Below are 13645 nucleotides of genomic sequence, written 5' to 3'. Positions count from 1 at the left end.
ATGTTCAGGCAAATACTTTCTTCATCAAACAGTTTGTTAATGGCCATAATTCACAAAGCATTTCATATAGACTAACAACAAACTGCTGTCGTCTTTAATTTTGATGTAGAATGAGGATCGCCCTTAGTGCCAATCAAGAACGATTGCTTCAGCTTCAGGTAATATGTACATATACAGACTAGTGGATTAAAGCCGAAGATTAAGCTTATTGACAATGACTTACCTGTACATAATATTTACCTGTTCATTACATGTAATGTTTTACCTGTATATAATATTTACCTGTTCATTACATGCATTGACAATGACTTACCTGTACATAATATTTACCAGTTCATAACATGTATTGACAATGTCTTATTTGTTCATAATATTTTATCTTTTCATTACATGTATTTCTCCTACTTAACATTGATAACCTGTATCTACCACCCCATATTATTTAAAGAACAAAGATAGATAACTCCAGCACGCCTAATGATGTCATGTGGAAGATATTGAAAAAATAGTGGCATTGAGAAAAAAACGCAGAGAATCAGAATATATGTATTTCTCTATGACTTCTTTAACAAACAAAAGCATTCATTATTAAAGAAAGTGTGTTCTAGCAAACAAAAATAGGACGGAGATCGTTCATCCTAGCATTAGCCTTAAAATGCACAGAAAACATTTTACAACTGGTGGATATAAAATGTATATATTCTGCTAGCATCTATGAATAAAAGGCATTAAATTATCCTATTGTTATACATTTTTTGCAATCTATATTTAGAAATAATAAGTTTCTGTATTGTGAAATTTATTGTATTATACATTAACCTATTAAAATGAATTATTGAAAAGGTTTTTGATATAGATTATTACCATAACGTGATGAAATGTGTATTACTTCATGTCAAAAATTATGTTGATGCATCGAGATATCAAGCCAGAAGAATTATACATGAATATCATATATTTCTCCAACAGACATTTAACTGCACTGTATTTAATTGCACTTATGATGCTAATACAAAGACACATTTTATGCAGGGAGTTAACCAAACATTAAAAATAATCTCTGTGACCCATTGCGTTCATTACACCGTAAATGACTATAACATACGTCTTTTAATGTTTCATCAGGTGATCTCGCATTTTCTGGTCAAAACGTCAACCGAAAGATTTTGTTTTCAATGCTTATAACCACAATGAGGATTTCATTGGTTAAACAGTGGTATACATGTATTAACTACGATCATACAACAATAATTAAGGGTTCCATTGATTAAATGTTGATTCAGGTAATTGTAACTATGAGAACTTCATTGACAAATTTAATTGAGGCATGATATGTTATTTTTATAGGTTTATATAGTAACATGACGAAATGCTTTGATGTCAGTATTTAGAACAAGGGTAGATAACTCCTGCTTTACAATATTACGTATATTGTTGATGTATATGATTGATTATGTCCAAAACCAAAAAAAAAATCGATACTAATTTCCATTCGGAATGCTTTACAAAACCATTCATACTTTCGTATGCTAATTGGTGACGTCATGGTGTTGTTTTCTGAAGTTTACACTCCAAGTGAAAAGGATTCATCATTCAATGAACCGTAAAACAATTATGATATTTTCTCTAAAAATTAAGATTTTAGCAGGCAGTTTCACGAGTCTGATTTTTTATCATGTGCACGGGTTTCTCTCTCCTATAAATCATTTTCGTATATTATGAAAATTATTGAATTTCCAAAATAAAATTTGAAATATATTGTTATTTGTGGAGCCGACATGATGGATATATCACCATCATGACAGTCCCTTGATAATATTTCAATACACAATTAAAGTAAATACCTAGGATATCGCCGTTTTTCAACTTGTGGACATGAAATGCACATCGACATGATATGAATGGTGTGTATTGTGCTATCATCCTATTGTAATATCATATATTCAGAAGTTTCTATATTGTGTAATTTATTGATGAACAGTATTATACATCGACCGTATTATAAAAGGTTATCCTAGATATTTTTGATGTATAACGTGATGAAATGTGTTTCAATTGATGTCAAAATTTATGGTGATACATATATTCAGATATTCAAGCTAGCAGAATTACACACGAACATAATACTAGTATCATAAATAATTCCAATAGAAATTGAACTGTACTGCGTTTAATTGCGTTGACGATGATATGGACGGAATGCAAAACAGATATTTTTTGACGTTAGTTCAACATTTAGAATATGCACATTGCGTTCATATCACCGTGAATGACAACGAATGAAATAACGCCTTATATGTCTATAACAATAAGCTATGCGTTCAGCTTCTGTTTCATTTGTGTTTAATGGTTAATCACACAAAGATATAATTAGGAGATCACGTAATGTCTAACCGAAAGAAGATTTTCTCTCAGTACTTGTAAAACCGCAATGAGGATTCAATTTGCTAAATAGTATGTAAATATGACAATACAACAATAATTAAGGGTTCCCTTGATTAAATAAAGATTTAGGTAATTGTAACAATGAGGCATGGTATGATTTTACTTAAACAGAGATATGATTTATAGGTTTATATAATAACATGACGAAATCCGTTTCCTTGTAGGTCAGTATTTAGAACACGGACAGACAACTCCAACTTAACCGTTCATGTCATAAAAATGTTACGTATATTGTTGATGTAAGTCATTATGTACAAAACCAGAATATATTTCGATACTTATTTCAAACCACAATGCTTTAACAGAACAATTCATACTTTCGTTTGCTAGGTGGTGACGTCATGATGTTGATTTCTTAAGTTTACACACCACGTGAAAATGATTCATCATTCATTGTACCGGAAAGCTAACATGTTTCATTTACAAAAGACTGTCTTTTTTTTGTCTTGTTGTTTACGAGCTCATAAATGCATAACCATCATGGCGATCCTCTATGACATTACAATAAACAATAAAATAATTAAAAACTAGGGTTACTATTTAGAACAATGCCAGATAACTTACGATGATATAAATTGTATCAATAACATTAAATCAGGTCGAGATAGCTATTGGAGTTGTTAACTGATTGTGGATCATAGATATGACACTATAACATGGGTGTACTCGATTTATCGACCAAGTGCACGCACAGCCCATGTTACCTTTGATAGTATTTTTCCTAAATTGTATTGTGATATGTTATCAGACATTATGAAAATATGATAATGACAGTTACTCAACAGAAAGTTGTTTTTCGCTCGTTTTTCTGCATTATATATATATAGTAAAATAGTTAAGTATGAACCATATACGGACAAAGTAATACATAAAGAAAAAAGAAAAACTCGTCAAAACGTGACTTCATTATATAAGTAATACATAAAGAAAAACTCGTCAAAACGTATTTTTCTTTATATATCTTCCTTCGTGAGTTGTGTTACTGTGTTATATATAGATATAATTCATCACAAAATTTCTCGACATCTTAAGTTATGTGCATATATCTTGTTCTGGCCCTCGTTTGATCGAATTAAGACGAGAGTTATGGTTTCGTTTTCTTTGCTAATCAGTTAATCAATACAAATGAGTATTCTAGGAATCAAAATTTTTATTGATTTTTTTTTACAGTTTTATGGAATTGACGTGCGAAGTGTCAGCAAGGGCACACAACAAAATACTTAGTAAGTAAAGTACCGGTAGATACAAATCCTTCTGGGTATGTAACTCGACCTCAAGCCCATTCCCGTATATATAGTAATATTGTAAGTATCTTATGTAAATAACGAAGGTTTGTTCGTACGTAATACAATATTTTATCGGAAAAGATATTACCGGATTTGTTTCCCAAATATAGAAGTCTTAGGTGTATAAGCAAAACTTAAGTACAATATCCGGCATCAATTTGTACGAGGCTAGCTGGGTTGAAATACTAAAACAAGATTTGCTTGGGATAACACAGGCTTACAAGTATTAGAGATTGGGCGTGCTTGGGGATTAGTGACACAATTTTACATCTCCGGATCCTGTTCAGTGGACAAGACTGGGCCCTAAAATGTGTAAATATGTTGCAGTTTCAAATATAATATTGTTTAATTTGACGTTGCCTGAATCTCTCATGGATGTGATATCTAATCAGAATGTACGCTTCATCATGATATTGATAAACTATGAACTAGGTATAAACATGTTTATAGTTGTGTATATATATAGGTCCGTACACACGAGAAGATATGATATAGGAAATGTTTATTTGAACTAAGCGGTCTGAAGTGTATGAATGTGATAATGACATGTATATATATTTATTTCTAGGTATACATATAATCGTGTAGCTATGAGGACCAATACAGTCACGTGACGGATTATTAAGAACATAAGTACTCTACACCAACGTTTAGAAGCTATTAAGTGAAATTTGTAATATGCTCCATTGAAGTATAGTTTCTACAGAGTATAATTTGAATTGTTGCCAAAATACCCACGACGAAGTTGTTACGGATAGAATCTAGATATGCTATATCTAGAGAAGATAAAAAATATGTACATTATTTGTATGTACAATGTGAGTTATATCACAATCCTTTCCAGAATGTATACTGCAGAGATTGATTTTTGCAAGATTTTCATTTTTACTAAAGATTGAAGAAAGACAGAGATGTAAATTTCGTGGAAATTGGAAATTGAGTATCGAGCTTAATTTCCCTCCATACATTTAAGAGGTATATATTTTCGCGATTTTATTTTATTATTGAATCGGCGAAAATTGAACCCCTCGAAAACAGCAATCTCTACAAATACTCGTTAAGTACAAAAACCATATATAATATAAAATTCTTAAGAGAAAATTTACATAACTCCTGTAATGTTGCGATTTAAGCGATAAAATATTGGCTAACCCCCAAATTGTGTAAACGTTTATGATCCTTCCGTTCGAGATTTAACGCTATCGATAAAACATGGATTTCTATTATGCTGTGCCCGTTTTGGACAAAGGTAGAGAGAGGTTTCCTTTTACCTTTAAATTCAAGTAGTTCTTTTACAGTATTGTATATATCAAATTTCATTTACTATATATAGTAAATAATTCAAAGCCAAAGAAAGAAAAACATTTAGCGGTAAGACTGTGTTTGTTTAAGACATTAGGTTCTCACATGGCCAGAAACCACACATAATTATAATTTAACGTTCTGCCAAATGAGGTTTGATTGATACAGAATCTTTGCTGGTATTGATCTACAAACTGAGACGTCTTTTTGTAAAAATAGTCGACATTTATGCGAAATTATTTTAAAACGAGTCAATATAAATACATTTTAACGAAGACATCGGCGAGTCCTTTGTGTTCAGGGCCATAACAAATATGTCATGTCCTATAACTGACACAAAATGGTGAAATTAGATCTGTTGGATCCGGCATCACATATCATTTCACCTCTTGCCAAGAAATCATTTTGACGTTATTTTAGTATATTTAGTAATTTATTAAGAATCTTAATAGAACATAACCCCCCTTTCGGCAAATTCACTTGCCTATGTACTATGACTATGTAAAAAGGTTGTAGTTTGGGGACAGCTTAGTTCGTGTGACAATCCAGGACGGTCAGGGAAATCATTTTGAAGACATGGAATTTAATTTCTTTAAAATCTAATCATATATAAGACTGTTTCTGAAAATCCTGCAATGTGGTTTGCATGTGAATATCTTTGGATCTGTTCGTTGGCTTCAGTACTTACTGGGTGGAATTTTGTAGATAGGAGCAAATATCTGTATTTGTATATGTTTTAATAAAAACAAAATCGAGTTAAGACAAAACATCAATAAAGAAATGGCATTATAGTTGTTTGTTATCGTCATCGACTAGATTCCTCATGCGGTTAGACCTTATACATGTGAGTAGGGGTGCAGGTATCGAACACACAAAATCGACAGGTAGTTACGACACGAAGGACAATAATTATCTCACACATTTGTTGTAACACACGAATTTATTTTATGAATTTCCTCCGAGCTTAATTACCTTTGGTGGGAAAGCGGGCATATATGGTGTATGTAAGAAAAGGAGGAGATTAATCTTCAATGGAGTAGTTTTCATTTGAGGAGGTTCGCACTGTAATTAGTCAATTCAATTTCTGTATCCTAGTGAATATAAGGGCATAGCGGACAAATGCCCTGTCACTAAGCACTCAGATACTACTAATACATGGACGTTTCCTGGTAACACAACGTTTTTAAAAACATTGTAAATATGGGCCTATGTTTGAGCTTAAGTGTTCCTTGGAATCATGGGTTGATACGTGAATGTCTGAAACCATGTAAAAATAACTGGAGACGGAGTCCAGCCATGTAATCACGTCATGTTTACTAACGGACAGGGGTCAGTTAAGGTCATTAAGACAGATTTGTCATGTTCGTCTGTCTGCTGCTTCCTGAACACTTAATGCACGTCACGTGCATCTGTTCCTTGTCATGTTTACACGTCACTTCCGAGTTCCGTTAGTTCCTCGACATAGACGGAGACTGTAACGATATACATGTACTAATATTGATTTTTATTACGAAAAAGCCAGACAGGATTTATGACGAATATTTGCTCCTGGTTTATTAAATACAGATACTTTCCAAAAATTATAAACATTTGGCAAGGTATCTCACATACTTTCCCTTTATATTAATTTTAGAACGTACCAATGATCATAATAGAAGTAATGTGTGTTATATTAAACATGTATTGACAAATATATATCATAGTTACCGAGAAGTTTCAATTCAAAGGGGTAGAGCCAGGAAATGTTAAAATTGGCCCTATCACGAAATTGCACATGAATTTTAAAATACATTTACAGCTTAAAGGAGAGTGGACATGTTTATTTTGATAAGGAACGCATGCATTTGATGAAAATTTGTGGCAAAAACATGGAATCGTATCAAAACCAACTAAATGATTCTCTTACATACATGTATTTATTTCATCAATCTTAGGATTGAAATTTATAAAACTTAAAACGGTGTTATCATCATTTAATATGCTTCCTTTAATTAATTCTGTACTACTCTGCTGAAATACAATACTCATTAGTACTTTTCAGACATTATAATTTTATTTTATAAATTTACTGGGCGGTATTCGTAATTTCGTTGTTCTACCTCATTAATGACCAGAAGCTAATTCAATGACTTTACGTATATCCCTTTTAAAATAACTGGGCTCATAAACATGATAGCCACCATAAAGGTAGATATGGTTAATGTCATTGTTTTATATGTACCTGGTTCCAGTTATGTTTTTTTTTTTTTTTTATCACTAAAATTATACAAACAATATTTTTTTTTCATATTTATACACTTTAAACCAAAAACAAAAAGACGAGCATAGCAAGTATATAATCCTTGCTTGTTGTTGGTATATTTTTGTTTTTGGTTTAAAGTGCATATCTAAATATGAGAACAATATTTCTGTATAATTCACGTGATGCCCCTAAGTTAGGCCCCACATCTATAAATAAATCAACATTCTGCTATTCAACAAAGTCACGTTTTCCTAAACGAATCTTCATGTGACTGAATCCTGTTAACCTCACAATCGTTCTGGTCCAGTGATATTGTATTCAACACCTTACCTGAGAATATAAACATCGAGATTTTAAATCGTAGTATCAGGTACATGATTAATATAGAAATCGGGAGGTCACCTTCAAATAATGAGTGCAGTATATAGCATAAACTTTGGAAGTGTGAAACAATAGCAAATTAAAAAGTACTACCTTTCACACCGAAGAATAGAGAATAACAAATTTTAATAAGTCTTAACTGAAATTGTAATTTGTGTGTGAATTCCAGTGCTCTGGATGACATATCCTGATCAAAAACACACACATAGATAGCCAAAATAGCATGTCCTGATCCTACGGCAATGGCTTTTTCAAAAGTGTAATACCACCTCTGAATGCGGGTTAAGAAATATCCATATTGCTTTACTGAACAAATATTATATCATGACCTGAGAAAGGCAAGTAAGTTTTATGCATTATATTGGAAGTGTTAATGTTTTAGTGTCTCGTAAGTCTGATAAGGCTGGACATTTCAATGTATTATATGTATGTGATTCATGTACTTTTATGTATTTAAAACACTAATCTTATATCTGTTCCGTCCTATTAGGACCCACCAGTAACGCTACGGACATCATGCAGCTGTTCCATCATTCTATGTCTCCTCTGTGATGATAGGGACATCATATATATATATATTTATATAGCTGTGTTGTGTCTTTTTAGGACCCGTCAAAAGTAACGCTAAATGCATCATATAGCTGTTCCATCATTCTAGGTCTCCTCATTGATGCTAGAAGCATCATACAGGTGATTCGTCCTTCTAAGACTCGTCACTGATTCTAGACACACCATACAACTGTTTTGTCATTCTAGGTCTCGTCAATGTTGCTAAAGATATAATACAGCTGTTTTGCTCTTTTAGGACTCGCAACGGATGCCAGGGGCTCGTCTGTGATACTATTGAAATGATGCAGTCGTTTCGTTTTTCTTGGTAATTTAGGTGATGCTATGAATATCATACAGCTGTTTTGTCCTTCGGAGACTTGTCAGTGATGCTAGGAACATCATACAGCTGTTTTGTCCTTCTGGGACTCGTCATTGATGCTAGGGACATCATACAGCTGTTTCGACCATTTTGGTCTCTTTATGCAGGGTGGCAGTCCACCAGCAGAGCTCATCACTCAGTTACTGCAGATGTTTGTAAAAAAAAAAAGAGAGAAAAACTCAAGTAAATGTAAAATCAATCATTGACGAGGGTTTTTTTTACAAGGGGAAATCTGCAAGTCATCACTATCGCTATCTTATATAATTATATTAGATATCTTATATCTTTGATGAGATATCTTATATATTATATAAGATATCTTTTAAACTTCAAATAAGATATCTTATAAATATAAGATATCTCATAAACATAGGTAATATATAACTTATCTTATATAATGTGGTAAAATCCTGGATCAACATTGATCCGCGAATAAATGAGAACTTATCTGGCCATACATCACGATACAAAAGGATTTCCTAGACAAAAATATCAGAAAAAGCCATCTAAAACACTTGTGTTCGCAAGATGAAGACATTAATCGAAAAGGATGACAGCTTGGTTTACTGATAAACATTAATTGCCTGATAAATATTACACAGACACAGTGGTGATTTCCATACCAGCAGTATCTACAATACAGGAATTTGTATCATATGGTATCGATTTCATTTCAAAAAGTATTAAATATTCATCCAAATAGCGCTGGCTGATATCAGAAGAGCAGAAATCGATAATGACTGTCTACTCGATAAATAAACGACACTAACTACAATATACAATCCGGACCCCTGTTTAGGTATATCCACAATGAGAGTTCTGTGTGGAGAAACAGAAAAATATCAACACGTAGTAATTTTATGAAAACTGCATTTAATGGTTTAAATTGATTACTGCCAAAATAGTATTTCTAAATAGCTTATTCATAAGCGAGCATCTTTCTGCGTAATGCTTTGTGAACTGTTGAAACGAGTTCAAAAGTTAGTGTATGAAGATCGGTATCCTTGATTACTGAACCATAATTAGATCATTTTAGTACACCAGATAACAACATTATTGATTTGATTTGTCATCAATTGATATATCAGTTTTGTTTTTTGTTTTGTTTTTTGTTGTTTTTTTGTTGTTGTTGTTGGTTTTTTTTTTTTTTTTTTTTTTTTTTTAGATTTTACATGATGTTTGAAGTATGTAATATTTCTTGTCACAGAATAAGATTTGCGAATCGTGGTTTCAATTCCCCCTCACAGTATGACTAATCTGCCAGGTCACCATTTTCTTTGCTTAAAACAAAACTGCTGTATAATTCAGTTTTGTATTCATTATTGGGTACATTTAAAGTGACTTTTGTTAATAGTTCTCTTTGTTCCAATTTATTAAAATACCATTGCCAGCCATAATTTTCTAATTTGTTTAATTATATAATTAAAACTTACCTGTTGCCTACCTTATTTGAAATAACCAAAGAGGAAGTGATATCACAAGTGAACCCCAGGTTATGCGGTGCAGTTTTTTGTTAAATCTTTCTGGCAACACAACACATCCATGCTATCAAACTAATTCTAAAGTCCTATTTTAATTATCTGTCAGCCCTGACCGATGGTATACGTGCAATATACCTCGGTGTATCATAAAACATGTCTGGCTTAAGTCTAGGTCGGCCACATTGTTGATTGAAAGGGGAAAAAAAGAAATGTCCTTGGGAGGGAACTTGCGACTTATATCATGGAGGAAGTGGAGGGAGGGGGGGGTGTGTGTGTGTGTGTGTGTGTGTGTGGGCGGTACGATACATCAATGCTCTGGACTCATCCGGACATATCACTATTAAACAGAAATGCATTAGTGAGTTACATTGTATTTAACAAATACATTAAGTGAGGAAATATCTCTGCAGATGATACCAATGTGCACATACATTATTGATTATCACTATATATAGACACTCCTGCCAGCGTTTTTAAGTCACGTGATGTTTGTTTACTATCTGGTACACATGATCACGTGAGCAGAGATATCGACGTTAGGCTGGCTATATAAGGAAACCGGCTACGTCCAAACTACACATCTTGATATTTTGTCTCGCTGCGTCAGTGAACGTACAGACAAACATATTGCTTTCCGACAAACTTGCATTGAAACATCTTTTGTAAAATTGTATTACCAACAACGTACAACATCAAAATGGCCGAAAGTCAACCACGCCAGAACTTTCATGCTGAAACCGAGGCTGGAATCAACCGGCAGGTTAACCTGGAGCTTTACGCCTGTTATAGTTACCAGTCCATGGTAAGATGACGTCACAGAATCAATCATTCCATTGTATTTGGATAAATGCATCTTTTTGTCACATCTTTCATTTTTTTCAGTCAGTTTTTTATTCAAACATTACACATCATATTAACTCCATAACCTGGTGTCATACCTTATCATTACAATTGTTTCATGTTGATGGGTGGTTTTCGAGTCTAATGTGTCTGTTTTTTGCTTTTTTTGGTTTATTTTTTTATTTATTTTTTTATTTTTTTATTTTTTAAATTTAATTTTTTTATTATTATTTTTCTTTCTTTTTTTAGTCATTCTACTTTGATCGCGATGACGTTGCTCTGCCAGGGTTTGCCAAGCACTTTAAGGAGAAGTCTGACGAGGAGCGTGAACATGCCGAGAAGTTCATGAAGTACCAGAACAAGAGAGGAGGCAGAATTGTCCTGCAGGACATCAAGGTAGGAAATGTTTCCCTCTGAGAACGGTGCGAATATGAAGCATATAGTCATCTCCTTACTATTATTACATTATAATGCAAATGCATATCTTCAAATGACGAAATGCACATAGCCGTTCTAAATTGGTAAATGATGCAAAATCATAGTAATATGACTAGCAATCAGTTAATGAGTCTGTATTATTGACCATCTCTCAATATTATTACATACATATTGGTTTACTAAATGTCAGCTCGTGATTTTGTTCTAACTGAGCTCCATCTGACAGATATGATATACATGAATATATATATTTATTTATAGAAACCCGACCGCGATGAATGGGGAACTGGATTGGACGCCATGCAGGCGGCCTTGACCTTGGAGAAGAACGTGAACCAGTCTCTCCTTGACCTTCACGCCGTTGGTGATAAACATGGCGACAAGCAGGTGAACTGCATTAAATGTTATACTGACTTGCCCTAATAATTATCCTTAATTAAATCATATACATCAAACGTAACGTCTAGGATTAGAGTAATTGTTGTACCATGTATACTGAACTCATATATTCGAATTTTCTGCATAATTTTTAATTATTAATATAAATCATATAATATTTCATCTAAAAAAACTGAAAGGATATGTGTATTCCAGTTTTATAATATTTATTTTGTTATTTTCTAATCTAGACATAATAGTATTAAAAGTCAGAAAATAAAAGAAGTTAGTATTGAGCGCACAGATCAATTTTTGTTATACTGTATATGTTGTCTGTCACTTTATCTGATACTGCAAATCACTTTTATTTCGCGTAGGATTTATTTTTGCGTTAATACGCGAGGAGAGTCAATCGCGAATTTTAAATCCTTCGCGATTATCTGTACGAAAATAACACCCTCGGAAGACAGCCAAACTATTGGTTACTGATAAAGCAGTCCATGACTCTAATAGTTCGTCACTAGCGAATTTAAAGTCATATCTACTTCATTGGTCGCGAAATCATATGTTCGCGAATATGTCTGAAAAGGTGAATTCGCGAAATCAAGTAATCGCGAAATCTGAATGATTTACATATTAATCAGTGTATTTGTGAAAAAATATGTTCTTGTTCACAGTTCATGGACTTCCTGGAGAGTGAATACCTAGAAGAACAGGTTGAAGACATCAAGAAGATCTCCGACCATATCACCAACCTGAAGCGTGTTGGCTCCGGCCTCGGCGAGTACATGTTCGACAAGGAGTCCCTGGAATAAAAACCTGGATTGAACTTTATAAGGACATCTAACAATGTATACAACAAAGGAACTCTGAATCAAAGCGACATATTGAAAACAAAATTTCACTCCAACGATTTACAGAAATGAACAGGAATTATAAAGGAATATAAGCAAAACGTATATAATATCTATTGGCGTTAATCAAAGGCAAGAAATAATGAAAAATAACCAATAAAAAATGCAAGATATATTCAATTGTGTGTGTTGTTTAATATACGAGTGTGGCTCGATCAGGGTTACCAAGCGTTCCTGGTCCAACAAACGACAAGGTAGCGTTGTATACATGAAATAGCGATGTAAATCGCAATCAAATTTTACCTTTCTTCGATATGGTATAGTAATGTTTATTTTCAAAAGAATAGAAAAAGTGTCAAAATCATAGTCTACCTTTTTATGAAATTTCAGCACTTTATCTTTGCATAGAAAACAATATGTCGTTTGCTGGAAAACATGTTTGCCAGATAGTTTTAAATCTAAAATTCTGGTCACAGGCGTTCCCCTGTGTTCTTGTAAAACCAATATAATAAATTGAAACTAGATTAGGTTCGAAGCCTTCCGGATTAGTGAGTTACAATCTCAGATGATAGAAATAGAATTGCGGAGGTGGACGGCAATATTGGTCACAATCTTTAACCAGCAAATCATGCACAAAAGTTGACAATACTGTCATTCAAATGCGAACTGAATAGGTCCAAGGTCAGATTGCTAGCAGAATTCATAAGCTGAGATAATTAAATTAATATTAATTAATGACCACCATGGTAATTTTAAATTTCACAACATAGGGGGTTTAAAATTGATTATAGAAGGGAACGATAGGAGTACATGTGCTACTTATATGAGTCTATGAAGCCTAGATTGAACGGTAAGTGTTGTCTAGAAAATTGTACTTATTTCTTATATCAATATGAGGTTGTATTAAATTACAAAAAAAAAGGAAAATTAACCTACTTTCATTGTAGATTTTTAAAAATAATATTTGATCTAGGTGTCCCCTTTCACTACGTGGTACTATGTCAACTTTCCTTTTTGTGAAATTTTGACCAGTTCCCCCGAACAAAAATCCTATTTTCAATGTGTGCACT

The 13645-nt window shown here is 33.0% G+C and overlaps 1 protein-coding gene across 1 annotated transcript; it reads left to right on the top strand.

Annotated features, from left to right (window-relative positions):
• Positions 1–10544: 10544 nt before the first annotated feature.
• Positions 10545–12755, top strand: LOC117319679 (soma ferritin-like). Its single transcript, XM_033874443.1, has 4 exons — positions 10545–10867; positions 11155–11301; positions 11605–11730; positions 12399–12755. The coding sequence occupies exons 1-4, from the start codon at positions 10763–10765 to the stop codon at positions 12534–12536; spliced, it is 516 nt and encodes a 171-aa protein (XP_033730334.1). The 5' UTR covers positions 10545–10762; the 3' UTR covers positions 12537–12755.
• The last annotated feature ends 890 nt before the right edge of the window (positions 12756–13645 follow it).

The sequence above is a fragment of the Pecten maximus genome, unplaced genomic scaffold (assembly GCF_902652985.1).
Source record: "Pecten maximus unplaced genomic scaffold, xPecMax1.1, whole genome shotgun sequence".
In the NCBI taxonomy this organism is placed as follows: Eukaryota; Metazoa; Mollusca; class Bivalvia; order Pectinida; family Pectinidae; genus Pecten; species Pecten maximus.
Note: the sequence above shows the minus strand (reverse complement) of the source record. Positions and strands in the feature narration are given on the sequence as shown.